The sequence below is a fragment of the Otolemur garnettii genome, unplaced genomic scaffold (genome assembly GCF_000181295.1).
Source record: "Otolemur garnettii isolate 467f Iridium unplaced genomic scaffold, OtoGar3 scaffold00062, whole genome shotgun sequence".
NCBI lineage: Eukaryota > Metazoa > Chordata > Mammalia > Primates > Galagidae > Otolemur > Otolemur garnettii.
In genome coordinates this window covers 1,270,978-1,292,682 of record NW_003852457.1, presented here as the reverse complement: position 1 = coordinate 1,292,682, position 21,705 = coordinate 1,270,978, and the positions used below count along the sequence as shown (strand labels likewise).

The 21,705-nt window shown below is 44.0% G+C and overlaps 1 protein-coding gene across 1 annotated transcript in view; it reads right to left on the bottom strand.

Moving 5' to 3' along the window:
• TRAPPC9 (trafficking protein particle complex 9) overlaps positions 1-21,705 on the bottom strand; it is a 727,753-nt gene that overhangs the window by 518,675 nt on the left and 187,373 nt on the right. The window contains exon 16 of the mRNA XM_003792853.3: positions 4,656-4,808. Within this exon, the coding sequence (XP_003792901.2) occupies positions 4,656-4,808 (153 nt within the window). The remainder of the gene's footprint in view (positions 1-4,655; positions 4,809-21,705) is intronic.

The window sequence follows — 21,705 nt, the reverse complement described above, 5'->3', positions numbered from 1 at the left end:
GGCTTATTTTCAGATGATTGGGGTATCTCTTCCAAATGATGGATCCACACTGTACACTCTGTGTTTCCAGGTAGTTGTCAGGAACATGAGGGCTTCCTTTCTAGGCTGCCTGGCTGTTCGCCTCCCCCACTCTCAGCTGGACTCCGTTCCTTTGTTCTACTGCATGTACACTCATCTATTCCTACCATGTTTCCCCGAAAATAAGACACTGTCTTATATTTATTTTTTCTCAAGAAGGCACACTAGGGCTTATTTTCAGGGGATTTCTAATTTTTTTAAGTATACTACAACAATCTACATTTATTCAAATACAGTTAAGTCATCTTCTTCTGGAACCTGACAGGGGGAGTCGACCTTGTTGGTGGGGCTGGCGCTAGTGATGCATGAACTCCTTTCCCCTAGCTGTTCACATGTGCGCAATAGGATGCCTGCAACCACGGTTACCGCATGCGCACCCGCAAGTGCAACGGCTTGGAGAAAGGAACTATGGCAGATAAAAGGTATTCCAGTCTTCCTTACCACTCTGCACTGAAATGCATGGTGTGGCTGGGTCTTATTATTGGGGTAGGGCTTATATTTAACAAATGCACAGAAATCCTGCCAGGTCTTATTTTCAGGGAAACACAGTAACAGCTTCTCCTCAGCTGAGTCTTTGTTTTAAAGGAATTCTTTGCACTTCTCTGCTATTGGAACATGTAAGAGCCTGCCCTGTGTCAGCCCTCTCAGGCCAACGAGGGTTGGCCAGGGATGCCTGAGTCTGTGAGTAACCGCATCCACGCTCTAGTCTCCTGTTTGCTGTGTATCTTGCCTATATGTATTGGTTTCCTATCTGAGTTGTACGGTCTAGTTTGTTAAATATTTCAGAAATATCTAAAACCTATGAAGGTTTGCCACCATCTTTCAAGACCTCTAATCTTAAACATTAAATTCTAAAAAATCAGATTTCTGGGTATTATAAGTATCATAGAAAACAAATATGCCATTTTCCAGGTGAAAAGTTGACTTCTCTGTGCTAGGCTGGTTGTGTGAGAAAAATTAGAGAGAGAGCTCCCAAGAATTTGAAGACACAGGAAATAATCTTCTATATGAAAATTCATTTAGAAGGGCTGGGCACATGGCTCATATCTGTAATCCCAGCACTTGGAAGACCAAGGTGGGTGGATTGCTTGACCTCACAGGTTTGAGACCAGCCTGAGCCAGAGTGAGACCTCATCTCTAAAAATAGCCAGGAGTTGTGGTAGGCGCCTATAGTCCCAGCTACTTGGGAGGCTGAGGCAAGAGAATCGCTTAACCCCAAGAGTTTGAGGTTGCTCTGAGCTGTGACACCACAGCACTCTACCAAGGGCTACAAAGCAAAACTCTGTCTCAAAAAAAAAAAAAAAGAAAGAAAATTCATTTAGAAATCAAAACAATATATCAAAGCAGGCACTCTACAAAGTCATCTTTCCCCACTACTTTTTATTTTAAAAAATACAAAAACTACAGAAAAGTTACAAGAATAAAAATAAATACCCATATTCCTTTATCAAAAGCTACTAATTTTTAATAATTTGAGAAATTTACTTTATTTCTCTCTATATTCACATTCATACAGTATTTTTTTTTCTCGACCATATCAAAGTAAATGCAGGCATAATTATCTTTCACCCATGAATACTTCTGCATACAGGCTCGACACACATTGCCCAGTGGGTAGGGCGCCAACCACATACAGTGAGGCAGGTGGGTTCAAACCCAGCCCCAAGGCCTGCTAAACAACAATGACAACTGCAATAAAAAAAATAGCCGGGCATCCCAGCATGTTGGGAGGCTGAGGCAAGAGAATCACTTAAGCCCAAGAGATTGAGGTTGCTGTGAGCTGTGACACCACAGCACTCTACTGAGGGTGACATAGTGAGACTCTGTATCCAAAAAAAAAAAGATACTTCTGCATATACAGGAATATTCTGCTACAATTTTAATTTCATTATCACATTTAATATATCTGTCATTGATACAGTGATATTACCTACTATATAATACATATTCAGTATTTACTATGGTTTGTAAATCCAGGATGCAGTTAAGTTCCATGTGTAGCATTTGACTTTTACATTGCTTCAATCTCCTTTAATCTAGATCACTCTTCCCACTTTTACAAAATGGGAATTATGAATTGGAAATGGGAATTATAGAGTTGTTGGGAAAATTACATGGAAATAAAGCAAATAAAGTAGCTAGCCCAGACTTTATAAATAATTATGGATAATACTCAATAAATATGAATTCTCTTCCATCTGTCTATAGCCCACACTGAGTCCAGTACCCTGGTTTGTGGGACAGGTATATTTATTGCCATCAATTTTAAAAGTGGTATCTACTTTCAGTAGCCATAGTTAATGTGAGTCCAAAGCACATCCGGGTACATATGTGGTCCCAGATAGAGTTTTGGGGGGCTGTAGTCAGACTGTGATCCATATGAGGGGTCCCCTCCCAGTCCCAAGAGGCCACCAACGAGCCTCTGTTACTGAATCTGCAGCTGTCTCCACAAAAAGGCTTAATGATGGCCTCACAACTGCTTAGACTGAACTGTAAGATATCCAGCAAGGCACCACTCACAGACCACATTTTTAAAGGGTTCTATGAATTCACCTTGCTCCTCCATAAACCTTGACCTGTTTCCTCTGTAAGACTTGCCCATTAAGATTCTGGCTCAGTCTATCATCTACTGTATAAATAACATGCAGAACTTCTATTAACTATTATCAATAGGGGGGCATCTAATTAATAATAATCATGTATTATTTCACACAGATGTTATATCTGATTAGAATTTAGGACAGCCTTACATTTACAGAGCACTTGATAACTGTAATTCTAGTTCTGATTTGGTTTCATTTTTAAAAGTAGAAGAAAGTATTTCCAGACCACAAATCTCAAACTGCAATTTTACTCTCAGGTTAGAAAAGAGAGCAAAGGCCCAGTCCCCTCTGTAACACGAGTCAGAACACAGCAACAGACCAAAGTAGGCCTGCACTGAACATGCAGTCTCACGTGGACACCAAAACACACCAGCCAAGGTTTCCACCTGGATGCGTTCTAGACAATTCCACAGAACATGGCACAGGTGTTCAGTGGCAGAAGCCTCAGTCACAGTCACTTCTAGGTGACTTCACTTCCAGCCTGTACATCTGCCAAGACACATACCTGGGACAATATCCAATTAAGCATTCCTAGGACTGGTGCTGGACACCATTCACCCTGTGCCACACTCATCCTGTGCCACACTCATCCTGTGCCACACTCCTTTCTGGGAAGAAAAAACTCAGAATCTAGGTAACCTTTTGTCTACTTATTAAAAAAAAATACATAGTTCAGTGGAATAAACCATTTTACCAACAAAAGCCCATTTCAGTCCCGGTATAATTTTAAATCCACCTGACTTTCTAATATCTAATTTGTCAAACACTAAATCTGTTTTCCTTAATATTATAAAAAGAATGTTTTATTAAGCATTAGCATTATAGAAAGAATATCATAATGATTTTCTCTGCTTTTCTTTTTTTTTTTTTCTTCCTGAGACAGAGCCTCACTCTGTCCCCCGGGGTAGAGTGCTGTGGCATCATGCTCACAGCAACCTCAGGCTCCTGGGCTCAAATGATCCTCTTGCCTCAGCTCCCAAGTAGCTGAGACTACAGGTGCCTGCCACTATGCCTGGCTAGCTTTTCTATTTTTAGTAGTGACAGGGTCTCATTCTTGCTCAGTCTGGTCTCAAAGTCCTGACCTCAAGAAAGCCACCTGCCTCAGTATGCTAGGATTACAGGCTTGAGCCACCACACCTGGCCATGAGGATTATTTAAACATTGCAGAGGGTACAGAAAGCAAATTTTATGGAGTGTGTTATGGACCAAATTATGCCCCTGCCCAAATTTCATGTTGAACTCTCACAATATCAAAATGGGGCCTTTATGGGTGACTAGGTTTAGATGGGTGGTGGGGGTAGAGTCCCCAGGATGAGACAAGTGGCCTTATAAGAGACAGAGACACCAGAGCTCCCTCTCCCCACATGATGGGAGTGCGGCAGGAAGGCACCTCCACACACACAGTTCTGTTGTGTAAACTGTCTGTGGTGTTCTGTCACAGCGGCCTGAGCTGACCAAAACACCCTACAGTGCCTCAGACGAATGTCTGAATGCATGTCCCACAACTGGGCATCCTTAATCTGTGAAATCTTGTCCCTCATCAGTCCTAATGTTACAACAAATATAAATACCCATTTCCTTCACACTCTAGCTCCTTATTGAAATCACCAGACTTTGAAGGGGTAACTTTATCATCACAGCTAATTAGATATCTAAGGAATCACAGCAGTTATTCTTGAAATAAATGCAGTAATCCTTACATTCCAGTAATTTAGAATGACCTCTTGGCAAATGAGTATAAAATTGTAAAGAGTGAGAATTAAGAAGTCGTTTAGCTAAAATGTACTTTTATTCCTTTCAGACACATACAGTAATTCACTCTGTTAACAAAGTGCCCAAGAGAGGTCTCAGGCAACTTGAGTTAATGGATGATGAGTAAGTTACAAAGAGAAAACAGCAGGCATCCAGGAATAGAGACTGCTACACTGTATCTTGGACTGTGATGTGCTAATTAAACTTAGGGAAAGAGCTTACCGTCGCTAAGGTCCTGGAGGAGGTTCTCCTGGCAGGAGAAATCCAGCTTCACTCTGATGCTGATGGTGAGAGTGGCCACCTTCCCAGGCTGCAGCGGGAGCTGGGCAAGGGTTTCTTCCAGCTTCCAGCTCAAGAAGTCACCATATAATTTTTCTATAATAATAATAATAATAATATTGGTGGTGATGATGATATAACTGAGGCAATATGAGATTTACTCATCCCCTAGAAAATTCTGGTGAATTCTCAAAAGCAAAGTAAATGCTTTTAAAATGTGTTAGCTCAAACTGCCAAGAAAATTCCAGAATCTAAGAGGTGTTACAGGGAAATCCCCCCTATCTACGAGCAAGCCATGAAGAGAAGGAAGAGAAGGTCATCGTTAGAGGCATGGAGCACCAAGCTAAGTTTACTCCTAAGGAGCAGTTCCACCCTGCTGACAAAATAAATGCTTTTTTTCCTCTTACTAACAAAATCAGAGTTAAGCTTAATTCTTCCACAATGAATATTTTCTGTATTATATCACCTTAAAGAGAAACAGATCCAATTTCAGTAGAGAAGCACAGTCAACATGAGACCCTTTTCAGAAAAAGAGAACACAAAATCGGAAAGAGGGAACTAAGGGCAGCACCTGGGAAAGGGCCTGTGGAGGGAGGCACACCCGCAGCTTTCCTGCAAATACCCTGCTGTCTTTTAAAGATCTCGAGTGCCCCGTCAAATGGCCCTGGGTTTGGTGACTTTTTGACACTGACTAAACGCCATGGAAAATGATGACTCCTTTGCTCCAAGGCTTCTTGTGTATAAAATGGGAACAGTGACTGCTGCTCCACAGGGTAGCTGCACAGATCAAACAGTAGTGCCCGCAAAGGACCAGCCAGCCGCACAGCATGCTAGGTGCAGGAGGACGGGAAGGGCACACAGATGGCCCCCCTCTGTTAGACACTGGGGGTGATGGATGACATGTGAAGCACAGCCTCAGTATCGAGCGAAACCCAGAGGGCCTCAATGGACTCTCCACAAGTCCCTTTTCCCACTGTGCTATCATAAATAATGTCCCCCAGCCAAACAGCCCTCCTGGCCATGCAGCCAGGTGCAGTCCCGCATATCCCTGAGGGGTCAGTTTCAGCCCCCAGCCAGCCTGCAGATGACTGCACTGAGCTGACCACATCCCCCCAGGGAAGCGGTGCATCCCCACCATCCTCCTGCAACATAGGCCTCCCATGGGGTCGTCACTCTGCTCCTGAGGGCAGCCCCCATGTGATCCTGTGTGGCATAGTGTCCGCCCAAGGCTGTGAGTAATGTGCTAATAAGCTGCTCTCAGGCTCTTCTGTCGGGTGTCCAGCCTTGTGTGTTTAGCTATCCCCACATGCCAGAGAGAGAATCCCTCCTCACCAATAGGGAATAAAAGGCCATTAACACAGGGGCCTCCTTCTACCCAAAGGCCTGGCTGTGTTCTCTGCGCTGGCTGGAGGGCCTGGCATCTAGGTCCTGTGACAATCCCCCCCCCACCCCCCTGTGCCTTCAGCCTGAGGACAGGAGCAACTTACTGCTCTTCTTACCCATACCCTTTTTGTGAACCAATTATCTGGGCTCAATTTCCTCTCTCTGAGCAAGGAAACGGAGGCTGAGAGAGAGAAGTAACTTATCCATGGTCACAAACTGGGAGATTCCAGAGCCAAATTATTCCAAAGCCATTACGTTCACTTTCAGCATAAAAACACTTTATGTTGAATTTGAGATACAAAGTCCTGTCTTGGGACCCAGAAACCAACCTTACAGGAATTTAGTGAAAGATAGCTTGGCCCAGGGCCCCATAAAAGAAAAAGAGCTGCAACATTTGATAACCACAAGAACGCGATGACAGACTGTTCTGCCAACGCAAAGTCAGTCAATATCTCCCAGCGAGGGTGCCAGTCACAGCACAGCTCCTCCAGAACTGGCCGAGCTCTGGCCAGAGCGCGTCTGAAAGGTAACATTTAGTTCTATGTTTCCTTAAAGAAGGTGCTGACAAACAGGGACAGGTCCAGGGAGTGGTGTCATTAAAAGGTATTCGGAAACCACAGTACATTCATTTATTTGCTTTGTCATTCACTGAACACCTCAAATGTGCCAGCTACTTGCCACCTGTCGCCTAATCGTCCCCATCGCTAGTAACACAGTCATCATTACCCCTACCGGGAACAAAGACGGCACAGTCCCTGGGGTCGTTCAGTCAGCAAGCTGCAGCCCAACGTGTGATGGGCGCTCGGTAAGTACCCCCTGCCCTTCAGCATTCCCTGTCCTACTACCTACAAGGTGTTCAGGAGTTTTGTAAACTGCTGTTATCACATTATTCCAGAATGATCTGGGAAAAGATAGACAGAAAAAGAATGGAAGGACTGGTATCTGGAAAGTAAGGTTTTAATGACAGTGTACAGGATTAATCACCACGGCTTGGGATGCCTTCCGGAAGCTGTGGGTATTGCAAGATTCCTACAGGAATTTAGAGATAGACACAGAGATGGAGAATGGGTGTGGCAAATATTAACCAAATCCCTAATACCGTGGGAGAAGGAATAGGCCAACAAAAATAGCCTAAGTAGAAGTGCGTTTCATCTAAGACTATAGTTGTAAGATTAAAAATCTAAATATCTGGCCAAAGTTTTGGGGGGCAAAGGGCATAAAACACTGACTCTTTAGGCATTTAACTGTGATAATAGGTGACTGAATTATCTTTCCAGAAACCTATTTCAATATAAAACACTTAGCTCCCAAATAATCAGGGAATGTGTGGATATTCACATACGATCTGTCCTTCAGAAGGTGAGTCAAAAAAGAACAAAGACTGCCTCCAAACTGGAAAAGAACTTCAAAGCCTAAATAAACAAATAAAATAAAATAAAATAAAAAGAACTTCAAAGCCATCTCGTGGGTGAGAAAAAAGAAAGGAAAAGGAAAGAGTCTGACCTGAAATCCACAGCCAGTTGAGCTGTATCTTTCTTTCCACTCCTTCAGAAAGGCCCGAAGGACATCTTGGTTCTTTACTAAAGAAAACAACTGGCTTCCTTCACTTTGCTCTTTTGAGAAACTGATCCCACCTGTCTCTCCATCCACGTCATTCTCTCCCTATCAATGTGACTTCTTCCAGGAAGCACCCCCAGGACAGGCTCACCGAGCTCCACTTGGCTACTGCTCAAATCATCCAAGTGGGTCAAGAGCCTCAAAGCTATCTGGTCCACTCTCCCCTTTCCCTGGGCTCTTCTAGAGATACCAACCATCTGTGAGCGACAGCAGAGGACATGGTTAAAAACAAACTGAACCCACCGCCTGGGTTCATACCCAGCTCCATCCTTTGTTGTCTTGCCCTTGGGTGTGTTATTCTGAAGGGGGTTCAACTTCCTCTGTCTCTTCCAAGTAAAGGGAGGAAATAATAATATCTAGGACTTTTGTGAGGGTAAGAGAGTTTGAAACATGGAGAGTAGTTAGAACACTCCAGAGTACCCAGTAAGTCTTAAATAAGCATTTGTGAGTATAATTATTCAAGGCTGGCAAAAACACTTCCAATGACAAGGACCAACAGCCTTCCAAGCCTGCTGCTTCCACTATGGAATGGCTCTACTGCATTTTCAAGGGCATGAGCCCCAGCTCCAGCCCAGGCATTGTCTGAAGCTCACACTCTGGGGACAGAGGTGGCACATGCATGTCAGCCATGCACCGGTTACTTGCATCACCTTCAGTTCTTCACAAACTCTCCACATATTAGCAATATCCACATTCTATAAGGGAGTAAACTGGGCTTCAAAGAGTTCAAGGGCAGAGCAGGTGTATTCAGATCTGAGGGCTGGACTCTGGCCTCCCACAACTGCATCTTGGCACCGTCCTCTGCTCCAGCTCTCAGTGCAGTTTCTGCCTCTCTCCCACACCTGCCTGGGCCTATGTGACAGCTCCTGCACCCTGGTGCTAGCTGGGTATCCAAGTTATAAAACTTCTATGTGCCTCAATTTACTTATCTATATAATGGGTTGTCATGCAGAATCAGTAATTCATGAAAGCCCAAACACTTAGAATGGAGCCTGGCTCAGAGCTGTACTCAGGCAGCACCAGTGATTCCTCACTCTGCAAAGCCCCATCTCCCTGTCCTAACAGGAAAATCTCCGTTCCTCTTTCACCAGAGCTGTGTGAAGTGCAGTAATTCTTACAGAATACCCAAGGCCATGCTTGGCATTCAGTCAGTGTGCACTGGTGTTGGCTGCCATCAACATCCCTTCGCACTCAGTGACTCACGGGCCGTGGCACTCACTGGGCACTCACTAGTGCTAAGCTGAGCACACAAATGTAAGCCAGGGCATCATTCTAGATTTATCGTTAAGGCAGATGGAGATGACTTACATGAAAACAGAATACAAAATTAATCATACAATATACTTTCAACTGCATAAAATATTCATATAGAAAAAATGAGGAAAATATAGCTCTATCACTAATATTGGTTGTCTGAGTTGTGGGATCATGGATAATTTCAAATTGTTTTATATTTTCTGAATTTTCTACAATGAGTATATATCATATTTTCATACTGGAAAACAAATACACATGTGCACACACACACACACCTATAAAGCCATACCAACCAACAGTTCACTCTTGAGTCTAAGTTTACTACCCCTCCATTTACTACAGGGAGAAGCCCTGTGAATCTGGCCTGCGAGTCCACATGCTTGTGACCACATGCAAGTGACCATGCTGAGGACTGTGGGCACCCAGGAGAGTGAGGTGGGCTCTGAGCCAATGCAGATGCTGTTTGTGGAACTCTACCAGGGCCAGGTAGTAAGTGACTTGGTGACAAGGACGACAATCAGCTGCAGTCCCCAGACTCAGTACCTCAGCTGAATCACCCCTCTGAAGTGGTAGGTTAACTCTGCAGTAGTCTTGCAAATTGGTGATAAAATGCCTAGAAAGAATTTGATCAGGTAGACCCTACCTCTCCTCTGCACCACCTGTGCTAACTTGGCCAGGTGCACTCTGGAAGAAATAGAAAAGAACAGGCCAAGGAATGCAAGACAATAGCTGAAGTGACCACCTATCAAGCACTGTTTTTAACCTCGCATATAACATTTCCAGTTTATAAAGGAGCCAACCAGTGCTCAAGGAGCTTAAGCAACTGACCTAAAGCTAAACAGATCTTAAATAATGGAACGAGGAGGACTGGCAAAGATATCACACTCTTTACATTATGCCACCTGCCTCTCGCCCCTTTTCTGAAACAATTAGCCTCCCTAGCATTATAACCAGAGGGGAGCATACCCACAAAGAGACCTCACTGAGGTGATGTGATACAGCACCTTGAAAAGAGATGACAGAAAATAGAATACTTAAGTACATGAGATTTGGGGTCAGACACACCTGAATTTGGATGCTAACATAGCCATCTGCCTAGTTCTTTAGACACAGGCAGTCACATGTCCTCTGTCATCTGAAGGGACCCCTCAGGAGATGGAGACAGTGTTAGAGATGACACAAAACCTCAGCACAGCGACTCATACGTAGAAACTGGTTGGGTAATTTACATGAAAGTCTTCTGTAAACTACGCACAGCTATGATGAGATTTGCTTTTTACATGCTATTGTTGCCCGTTTTAGTCATTCAATGAACATTCACAGCATAGCCATTAAATATCCTCCTTGGCACGTGCTACACTAGCTTCTGGGACAGAGATAAATATGATTCTGTGGGATGAAGGGGTGTGTGTGACTGTAGAAGAAACAGATGTCAGAGGCATAGGAGAAGCCCTCAAAAGCTCAGAGATGAGAGAATCCTCTCAATCTGAAGATTTCTTAAAACTTTATAATACTATTATATATAGACAGGTTCAATAACTGTTTGCTGAACTAATCACCCAAATCTGGGTAGCGCATAACTACAGTAAGACTTAATGTCCAATTAAAAAGTAGACCTACTGGAGTTCCACATCTGTATAAAAGAACTAATTCTTTCAGCTGTCAGTCTAGCCCACCAGGGGTTTATAACTTGTGGATGGAGGGGACTAAACTCAGAAACTATAACTGTGCTTGCCTGTGTGGATGGCTTTTCATTTCTGAAAAGATTTTTGACTAAGAGATCGACTCCACTAAAATGCACTCTGAGCCATCTGACAGGCTCCCCCATGGCCATGGCTGAGGGACATCTAAGGACACAGAGACCAGGAGGCAGTGGTTTGTAATGGAAAAGTGAAAGTAAAGGAAGTAATGTCTCCCACGACTTTAACGGGGTGTTGAGGGGCAGAGGGGAACCTACTACACACAACCCATATGAAGGGAAGGGCAGGTGACAAATATTTGCTGAGTGCTAAGTGATGTCACTTAAATACCCACCACCAGCCGCTGAGCCTCTGTGGAGCACTCTACAGACCAATACTGATCCCTGTACATACACGGTCTCTTTAAATCCCCACCATCGTTCTCTGAGCAGACCAAACCTCCATCACACTAATCTCAGGGAAGCTGCCAGGCACACAGAAGTGGGTGCAGCCAGCAGCCACCACCACTCTGCAGCATGACCTATCCTTAGCAGGTTCCCCTGTGTGTCCTACAAAACGGGGAAATAGGGTTGTTTCAGTTTTAAGATGTGTACTTTTTTACCCCATTTTAATGTTTTGCAGAGGCGTGACACACCAGAGACCCCAACCAATCACCTGGAATTTGATATTGAGGAGTTTCCAAATGGCAGGGCCAGAGGCCCTAATGCCTTCTGCCCTCCAGCCTTATTTGCTTCCTATCCATGCTCCCAACAAGCTGAACACAGACGTCTTCCCTTAGCCATTAAAAGGCACTGCATTTCGTATTGCCGTCAACTCATTTTGTAGACTTACCCAGCATCACCCTAGAACTGTGTAAATACTAAACTGCAAAAGAAAACCACTCTAATTACCTATTATACAAGAGGGTATCAAGTTGAATGGCTTCTATTCATTCAGTAATCTGATGTCTTTCTAGGAGTCACACCAATAAATCCATTCACTGTGACATCCAGCAGAAACAGCGCAGGATGTGCAGTCAGAATTCAGTCAATCCAGCGAGCACATCTGAACTGTGGGCTCCTTCAGGCCTGGGTTTATGTATTATTCATGTGCCTGGCATGGTGACTGGTGTATAAATGTTTGATTGTTGAACAATACAAAGCCAAGTGAGGGGAGTGTTATTCTAACAGTGTAAGCAAGGTGATACATGGGAGGAGGCATAATTAATTCTACTGGAAGGGCTCAGAAAAGCTTTCAGGAGGTTGCATTTGGACTAAGCTGTGACTGAGGGATACATTTTAAGATGCACAGAGGACATCTGAGAGTCAGCAAAGTTCTGAATACACAAAATCATGTTCCAATATGACCAGAGAACAAAGATTTGGAAGCACCTTCCATTCTCCATGGGCAGAGCCCTGTCTGATTCCCCTGGGTGTCCCCCATGTCCAACACAATGGCCACATGTAGGAGGAGGTCAGTAATGGCTGGTCAAAGAGTTAAGCAAGGGCTAAAAAGAGGCTAGCCAGGAGGACAGACGAGTGAACAGCAGAGGAATCAGCGGTGGCCAAGCAAAGCTGAGTGGCTGATCCTGCCAATATCTCCATCCTGCCCTCTGCTTTCAGAGAACACACTACATCTGCTCACTGTCCAACCTCCCCACTGTACCTGAGCCCCATGGGGACAGGCACCACTGTGGTCCTGCTCCCCAAACCACAGTACCTAAAACACAGTAGGTACTAAATAAGTATTTATGGGAAAAAAATAAAGAAAAGAAAAGAAGGAGGTGGGCGGCAAGCCATGTGACAAATTTCATTGAATGCTGTGCTAAGAAATGGAGTATAGAAAAAGTATTTTAAAATGTTTAAGAAAGGTGGCAAGTGAAAGGTGACATTTTTTTTTCTTTTTTTTTCTGAAACAGAGTCTCAAGCTATTGCTGTCACAGCTCACAGCAACCTCAAACTCTTGGACTTAATCGATTCTCTTGCCTCAGCCTCCCAAGTAGCTAGGACTACAGGTGCCCGCCACAACACCCAATTACTTTGTTGTTGTTGTTGCAGTTGTCATCGTTGTTTTAGCTGGCCTGCGCTGGGTTCGAACCAGCCTACCCACCAAGCTATGGGCACGTCCAGAATTGACATTTTTATAAGATAAAGCCGTGGGGGCAGCATCAATGATGACAACACGTCCTACAGGAAGAGCAGCTGTTTACTGAACTCCCAGTAATGCCAATGCTGTATTAAGTGCTTATCCTGCCTTACCATAACCAGAAAAGGAATGGATCACCCTCTCCTCTATGAGGGCACATACTGTCACAGAAGCAAGGAATTTGGTCCAAGTCATCTAGCCAGTAAGTGCCAAAGCCAGGATCCTAACACAAGTTAGTCTGACTCTAAAGACTGTGATATGAACCATAATACTAAGTTTAGGACTGAGGTTCCCTGACCCTAGGAGGTATCCTACCAGCCTTCTCCCCACTGACCCAGTGCCAGCCCTACAGCCTGCTCTCAGCCTCGCTCCTGCCTCTGTCCTGCCCATGCACACAGGTAGAACTCGAGATGAAAACTGAAAGGAAGTGGAAGACTGAAGACTGAGTCTTTTCCTTCTGCTCCCAAAATGCTCTGCTTTTTGACAATACTAAGAAGTAGAATCCATTTGTTTTTAAATGTTTTCCCTGTGTTGCCATAATGTTTTTTAAAAAAGAATTATATAAAAATAGCATAATACCCTGGTTTCTTGTACCCTCAATGAATCCCCAACAATAAAAAAAAAAAGAAAGAAAAAAAATAGCCTAATAAAAACACCTCAGAAATCAGCCAGGCCAAAGAGGTAGGAAGCCCAGCAGGGCGGGAGCTCTCACAAGCACCTCAGCCAGCTTATTCCTGAGCCCTCAGGTCCTGAGAATTGCCCTGGGAACAGGTTTCTCTTTGTCAACAGGAGCAAACAGCCAGTCTTCTCCTCACTGTCATAGCTGCCCATGGCCTCCCCCAGGGCACTGCTCACTCTCAACCTTCCCCGCTTCCGTCCCTGTGTAATGAGGAAGGCTTATACTGACTCTACTAAGTGGTCTCAGTTTACTATGCTATACAGCTTTCATGCAAGTACACCCTCATTCATCTGGAGAAACTGTTAAATTTCACCATTCTAGAGAAAATCGGAGGACAAGGAGAACACTAACAAAGTTTACTTAAACATTTTAGAGGAAAAAAAGAGAACAATCAATCCAGGGCAGGTGGTGAAGTCTTCCGTCTCCCTCACGCGGGAGATCAAGCCAGGGCGCATGGTGAAGGCTCCCGTCTCCCTCACGCGGGAGATCAAGCCAGGGCGCATGGTGAAGGCTCCCGTCTCCCTCACGCAGGACACACACTTGCTCACTCTGTCAGACCTACATTTCTGTTCATCTGTTTCCCTGTGCCCCAGCAGACAAGGGAGACCAAAGCCTCAAGCCTGGGGCTGCAGTTCAGCAGTGACTCCTCCCCACCACATGCTGCCACTGTGCCAGGCACTCCAGAGACGTGACATGTGTGCTGGAACTGCAGCCTGAAGGAAAGACTGGGTCCTGGCTGATCTCCTGATGAACACACGAAGCCCCTAGCAGTCAGTCAACTCTCTCAAGACAGTTACACCGCTGATAATTAACACAGCGGGCAGGGAGCCAAATCCATCAGGCTCCAAAACCCATGTCCTTGTCACCACACTAGCTGAAAAGGGGCTGTGCTGACAACCTTCACTAACAGCAACAGCTCCAACCAGGAAAGGGAAAGAAAAACTATACACAAACCAAGACTGCACAAGGAGGGATGTGAAGAAACTGCCACCCCCGTCCATGCCCTGGCTAGCAACTAAATAATGTTCAAAGTCCTGTACTCAGAATCTCACTATCTCCAAGCACAAGGTATACTTAGGAAGCTGTCTGATTGCACTGCTTATTTTTGTATTAAATTCTGCAGCTTAAGAGTGACACATTCAAATAACAGGCAAATCCACTCACAAGGCAATAGCTTATTCCCTCTGATGCCAAATAACCAAGGTATTTACAGCTAAGAAATAGCACAGGGTAAATTCACAGGGCAAAGTCTTTTCTGTAGCTGCATTAAAGAAAGCTGAATGACTTCGTTTTCAGATTAATCCTGTCTGTGGGTCTCAGAAGCTGGCCTCTCCATTTCTATCTCTCCCTCCATCACTGCAGTACAGAACGGGATGACCAAAGGGGCTTTGCAGAATCCCATGCAACAACATTCTGTCAAGAATAATGAGAGAAACATAAATCAATAGTGTAGCAAACATCACCAATTTTTCCCTCTGAGAAATTAGTTTTAGAAATAACAGTTATCATTCTAATGTTAGAGCTTCCTTGAGTGCTGTCAACTGAAATTGGTTATTTAACCTTGAAAATCACACAGAAATTGTTACTGTTCTGGACCTTCAACATTTGAGAATATTTGTTTCTATTTGCAGAGATGCTATGCTATAACATTCATGAGAAAAGTAAGCAGTAAAAAGAATCTCACCTCAAAACATTTATGAATTTTTAATTATACCAACATAGTCATTGTTTTCTGTTAAAATATTAAACTACATCCATTTATGTACATATGTACATGTATATTCATACTGACGTGTATCTTAGAATGTTTGTAGAAAACTTAATATAGTAAATTTTCCTTAACTAGAGCTTTATTGCAATGAATCTATAATTATTTATGCAAAGGCTATTTACATGTTTCACAACTGACAAAGACTTACAAGTGAATTGTAATTAGAATGATTACATGACATTACTAAGTAATCCTTTTCTGGAAATGAGATGGATTATACATACTTATCTCCATATCAGGAACTTGCGAACACAAGGATGCATTCACCCCATAAACACTCACATGTTTATGACAGTCTAGGATCCTGAGAGGCCTGCAAAGGTCTATCTGACCCTTAATATCACTGATCCTTATCATATGCTTAATATGGAACCATTATCCCTCAGGCAAACGTGCTCTGTAATGCTCCCAACACCTGTCTATATTCTGCATGAACATTTCATCCTTGTGACCTCCCTATGCTTGGTACCAGTACTGACATTTACTGAGTGCCTACTGTGTGCCAAGCACTGCTGTTAGTTCTTCAACCCTGGGAATGGAGCAGTGAAATAAATAGACCCCCACCACCTGCCCAAAAAGACCTCTCAAGGCTGTTTAATTATTTCATAAGAAAAATGCTATGAAGTATCCCTCACCTCAGACATGGAGAACACTAAGAATTATTAACACCACTGAGATACAAAATAACCTCAATAGGAATACAAAGAAAATAATATGGGAATCCAGAGAAGGGCACGTTTAATCCCATGTAGCAGAGTTTCATCGACATTTCAGAGATCATTAAAGAAGCTAAACCAAAGCTTTTAAAATAAAGATAATGCTGAAATAGAAATAGATGCTACTTAATATCCACAACTGAATCTTCTATCATCTCTGCTTCTCCCACCCCCATGCACAGGTCTTGCTATGCTCTCAGCTGCAGACATTCTCCCATCTTCTCCTAGAGAGCAGGCCATCTATTAATACTGATGGCTTTTTGGAATGTAGAACAAAAGTCACAGGAATTATTATTCCCTTTGTATATTTTGGAAACAGATGGTTTGTTTTCATTAATTCAATTCCACATGTAAATGTATTGCAGCTTGAGACAAGAATAAAAAAAGAATGATGGCATTAATTTTTCACTCACAATCACGTTGCTCTGAAAATGACTGCACCTGCTGTATCTTACATGTTTGTCACGACACAGAGCTGGGAACTGGAGAATCCACTCTCACTGTGGTCCTCAAGAACCTGCTGTGTGACCTGAGATGGGTCATGAACCTCCTTTGCTCCTACTTTCCCTGACCATAAAGTTGAGGGCTATGATACTTGCTCTAGACATCCTTGGCCAGACAAGAGGGGCACTGATTAGAGATAAGAACAGAAAATGACACAACAGGACAAGGACAGGTCAGGCACAAGCCAGGGAGAACAGAAAATCGAACTTGAAGGGTGGGGAGAGAAGTTGCCATGCTGCTGGCATCAGTATAGACTATTCCCCTGGGGGTACTGTCTGGTTTCTGCCTAACTGCTAGTAAAAACTTAGTAGGGGTGACCAGGTAAATGGAAAAGAAGAGTTGCCTCTGGGGGGTGGGACAGAGATTGGCTGGGAAGGAATGTGAGAGATTTTCCAGGGCGATGGAAATCTTCTATACTACATCTTGATGAGGGTTTCAGTTTGACAGGTATGTGTATTTGCCAAAACTCATCAAATGGTGCACTGAAGATTGGTACATTCCACTTCACAGATATGCTACCAAAAAAATGAACTCTAATGATACCCATGCAGAAGCATTTAGGTGTAAAATGCACTGAAATCTGCAACTTACTTTAAACTGTATTAAAAAATAAGATGGATTAATGGATGCATAGAAGGCCAGATAGAATGTAACAAAGCAAATATAGAAAATGCTAATTACAGAATTTAGATGGTAGGTATACACGTATTCACCACAAATTCTTCCAACTCTTCTGTATGTTTGTTTTCATAGTAAAAGATTGGGAGGGAAGGGTGGCTGATACAAAGACTAAGTTCTAGAAGAGTTCCAAGGCATGAGGAACACCAAAGGCTACGGTTGCCTAGAAGAGCAGGCTGTCAGCTGGACCCTGACACAGCAGCCCTCAGCTGACTAAGCCACGGCAGAAGGCCCTTCTGAGCAGAGGCAGAGGCAGTGATGTGGCTGGGGGATGGGGGGTGGGGGTGAGTCCCCAAAGGGGAGCTCATGAGAAACTAAAAAGTGATTCTCATTATGTTCATGTCTTTCTTCCACTTAGCCAACAAGTGAGACAGGCATACTCTCATCAGCCTCATTCTATAAATGCAAAAACATCTTCACCAACCATCCCTGGAGCACTGAGTACCCATGATGAGACAGGCCTTGTAAATAACACCCTGGTTGGAAACAGAGGCCAATAAACAAGCAATCACAACACCTACTGCGCGCTTATAATATACCAGTTGCAGCAGCTAGAGCACTCTGAGACAACAGAGAGGGACCCAGTAGTGCAGTCTCAGCAAGACTTTCCAGAACAGTGGCCATGAAGCAGAGAAGCAAAGGGTACGTTACTCAAAGTTGAGGGGCGAAGGCGAGAGAAGCAGACACCAGCAAGCTGTGTCCTACAAGAGGAAATGCACACCACAGTCTCACGCAGACAGCAGGAATGTCCATGTTCCCAGGGACCAACACAACCACAGCTAAGAGGAGAGGTGGCAAGAGAGGAAGTCAAAGCTCAGGGCCGAGACTCAGTCATATAGGACCTTAGGGCATCGGGGACAAAGGGACATCATGCTAGGATTGCCAAAGGAGAGAAGCAGATGAGGATTTGTACTTCAGGAAGAACAAGAAGTTTTGTAATGAATAATGGGCACACCATTACCATTTGGGTTTATTTGAGAGAACGAAAAAATATTTTCCAGTTGCTAAGCTGCAAAGGCAAGATAAATTACAGGAGATGTGAAAAAAGTTTGCCATACAGACTATAATTTTCTGTCATTCAATATTAGCTTGCTTGTTCAAACATCAACCAAACCCTATAACCAATTAATTAAATTCAGAGTACCAGATAAAGGGTATTTTTATGCCAGAGAGGCTAAAATGCTAGCTCAAATGTATCTGGTCCCAAAAATAGGAGAGGAAAAGAGGAAAGCATGAAATTAAAGCAGTATCATTACATTTCCCAGAGAGTGAGAGTACACAAAAACAAGACACAAAAAGTAACATTTCTAAAAGAAAAAAATGAGTAAGTGAACCAGGGTAAGGTTAAGAACTTGTGTTCATCCAAAGGCACCACTAAGAGGGTGCAGATGACCAGAAACTGGAAGGTAAAGGCCACGTCCTTCTAACAACGAATTCATACCCAGAATACACTGAGATGCCAAAACATGGGTACACAGTTTCAGAAATATTATATATGTATTAATTTTTGAAGCGGAATTGAATTATGGTGGTGATATGTAGTATGACATTTGCTCAAAAAATAGCATTAATCAAATGAATACTAGTGACACCATGTGACAGGCAGGTGTCAAAGAAAATGGGGGCACACTGACATTGCTCAGCAGAGCTCACCACGATCAGAAGCTGGCAGCAACCTCACTGAGCACATCTTACAATCACAGCAGTCAAACCTGACTTGTATTCATCTTTTGGCCTCTGTATACATTGAGAATTACAACTCTAATACAGTTTTTCACTTTCTTAAATTGTGTGTATATTTGGGGGGGGTACCCTCTGTATATAAAGAAGTCCTACAAGTCAGGGGAGAAGGGAAGGGGAAGAGATAGAAATAGAGAGAATAATCCTATGATATGGGCACTATTATTCTCATTATTTTATAAAACAGGAAAATGACACGAGAGGCTAAGTTGTTTGCCCAAGAGAATACACAGCTGGTAAGTGACAGCCAGGTTTTGGATCAAGGCAACATATCTCATGAGAAAAAGGAAACACGCTAAGGGGGTCACTGGGAAAGGGACTGACAGCTCTAGCCAGAAATGCCCTCCTGAGAGGCCTGGGTCTTCCGAGCTCAAGAGCCTAGTATCGTAGACCAGGACTCTCTTCTGAGGTCTGAGTTTCACTCCTGGTACTTTCTCTAACTTTCTGGGTTTCCCTTATCTCAGCGTCTCCCACGTTCTCCTGGCCCAGGGGCAGCCTTCCTCTCCTTGCTACTTCTGTTACCTTAGAGCTATCTTTTCTACCCTTCAGTCGTCTAAACACTTTATACCCAGAGGATAACTGTTCACATTCATTCTTTCTGTCCCATCATCTGACGTGATTTGTCCCCTGGCTGGCCCAAGATGACATGAGGAAGGTCCTAGCATTTGGTGGTTGTGCCTGGCTGTGCTTGAGCTACACTTCCTCCAGTTCCCTTAGTCCAGCACAGGCCTCCCTGGATAGTTACTGCTTAAAAGGTGAGTGAGGCTAACAGTGAAGCTCTCAGGGAAGCTCAGACATTACCTCACCTCTTCTGGCCCAGGGCCTGGCACAGAAAAGGGAACCCCACAGCAGCCCCATGTTCTGGGGGCTTTCCCAGGTCCCTTCTCCATGCTTCCATCTGAGATACTATGTTGCCCAGTCCTGGGGAAAACCTTTTCCTGATGACGCCCTGTAAGAGTGCAGCTTCTGCTGCCCTGGGCCCCCCACCCTTACCTAGCTGCCACAACACTTGCAGCCAGCGCTTCAGGGTTTAGGGTTGAAATAATTTCCTTGTTTCACAGGGACTGATTTTATTGTCACTATCTTCATACTTTGTAATTTTAAGGAGATTTCAGAGAAGAAGTAGATAAAAATGTTACTCTTCTGCCATATTGGCCCAGAAACCATGCTACACTAACAACCGCCAATGAGTCCTCACTCGGCCACCTCCCTACAACCCCCTCGGGACTGAAGTAAGCCCTAGATGAGTGTGAGAACCATTCTTGGGGGCCAGGATGAAGCCCATCTGACTTTTACTTGTAATAACTGTTTAGCATAAACAGTTTGCCACTCCAGGCCTCACTAATAAGAAAGTATACATATGTGTGTGTATGTTGTGTGAGAAAACATCATGAAGACAGGAAAGATTGAAGACCAGAAAAAATATTTAATATGTCCTGCCCACCGACAGCCGACTTCTGGCTTCTTCCCCACTACCCGCTGGGCACCCCAGTCCTTCTGAGCAAGACCAAGAACAAATGAATGACGCAGTGGCTACTCAGTAGCTCCACCTCCAGGACACTTTACACAAGTCACTGAAACAACAGGCCTGCTGACTAGCACAAGGCTCCTTCCAGGGGAGACCCTCACAGGGAGAACAGGTTGGACAATGCAGATATGGAGAGATATGGTATACTTCCCCCTACGCAGATTTCCATCAAAGTAAGTGGGAGAAATATGGGAATACAAGACAGCCCGAAATTCTCCAGAGTAGTACAAGCTCAAATTAGCCTTTTCTTATGCTCCCCAAACTCACATTTCTCTGAGATAATTCTTACATGGAAATTCCCCCCAACTCATCCGTGGACCTTCCCTCAAGCTAGAACTAACCAGATGATCTGTGTCTTTATTTCTAGCAAACTTAGTTTTTCCCATTATAATGTCATTAGCATGAGGAGGGTGCCCTCTGCCAGGGAATAACAGATGATTAGTACATCCTTACTAGAAACTTAACCAGAACCAGTCGAACTCTCACTGTACGCCTGGGTCGCCTCACTCCTATATCAAAAGCATGTAAAATGCCCCCAAAGTTCTGCCAGCTTGCTTTCCTCCTCTTTTTCATTCTGTTTGGTCTCGCTGGCCTGTACAACTTCTCTAACTTTATTAAAGTACTTGGTTTTATTTCCATGCCTTACTCGTCACACCTTTCCTTCTCCTACACACTATATTCCCCCCTTTGATAGATGAGCCTCTCACATCTAACGCACTCGTATTCTATTCTGCCACACACCACCTCATCTCACTCTTACGACAACTGTGCATCATAAGCACTCCCTCCACTACTCACTCAGGAGGAAATCAAGGCGAAATCTCAACACAGGTTTTACAAGCCCAAGCTACGAGTGCCCCCCTCAGAGGAAGCTCTGAGTGTGGAACCTGCGGAGAAGTTGGGCTGGATGTGTCTGGAGTGGGTCCCGTGAGGAAGGCCTGCTACTGTTCTCTCTCATTCATTCAAGGATCAGTTTGGCTGAAGGTCTGATCAGCCTTCAGACCTGGAGTGAGCCTCAGGGACACCTCAGCATGTGGTTTGTCAGGTCATCGTCTTCTGGCTGTTCTTCATGCACAACTGGTTTGCCACTGTCATGATGGCACCAGATTAAAAGTGGAGGAAGTCAATATCTATGCACCCAACCAGAATGCACCTCAATTTATAAAAGAGACTCTAATTGGCATGAGCAACTTGATCTCTCCCAGCTCCATCATAGTCGGAGATTTCAACACTCCTTTGGCAGTGCTGGACAGATCCTCCAAAAAGAAGTTGAGCAAAGAAATCCTAGATTTAAAT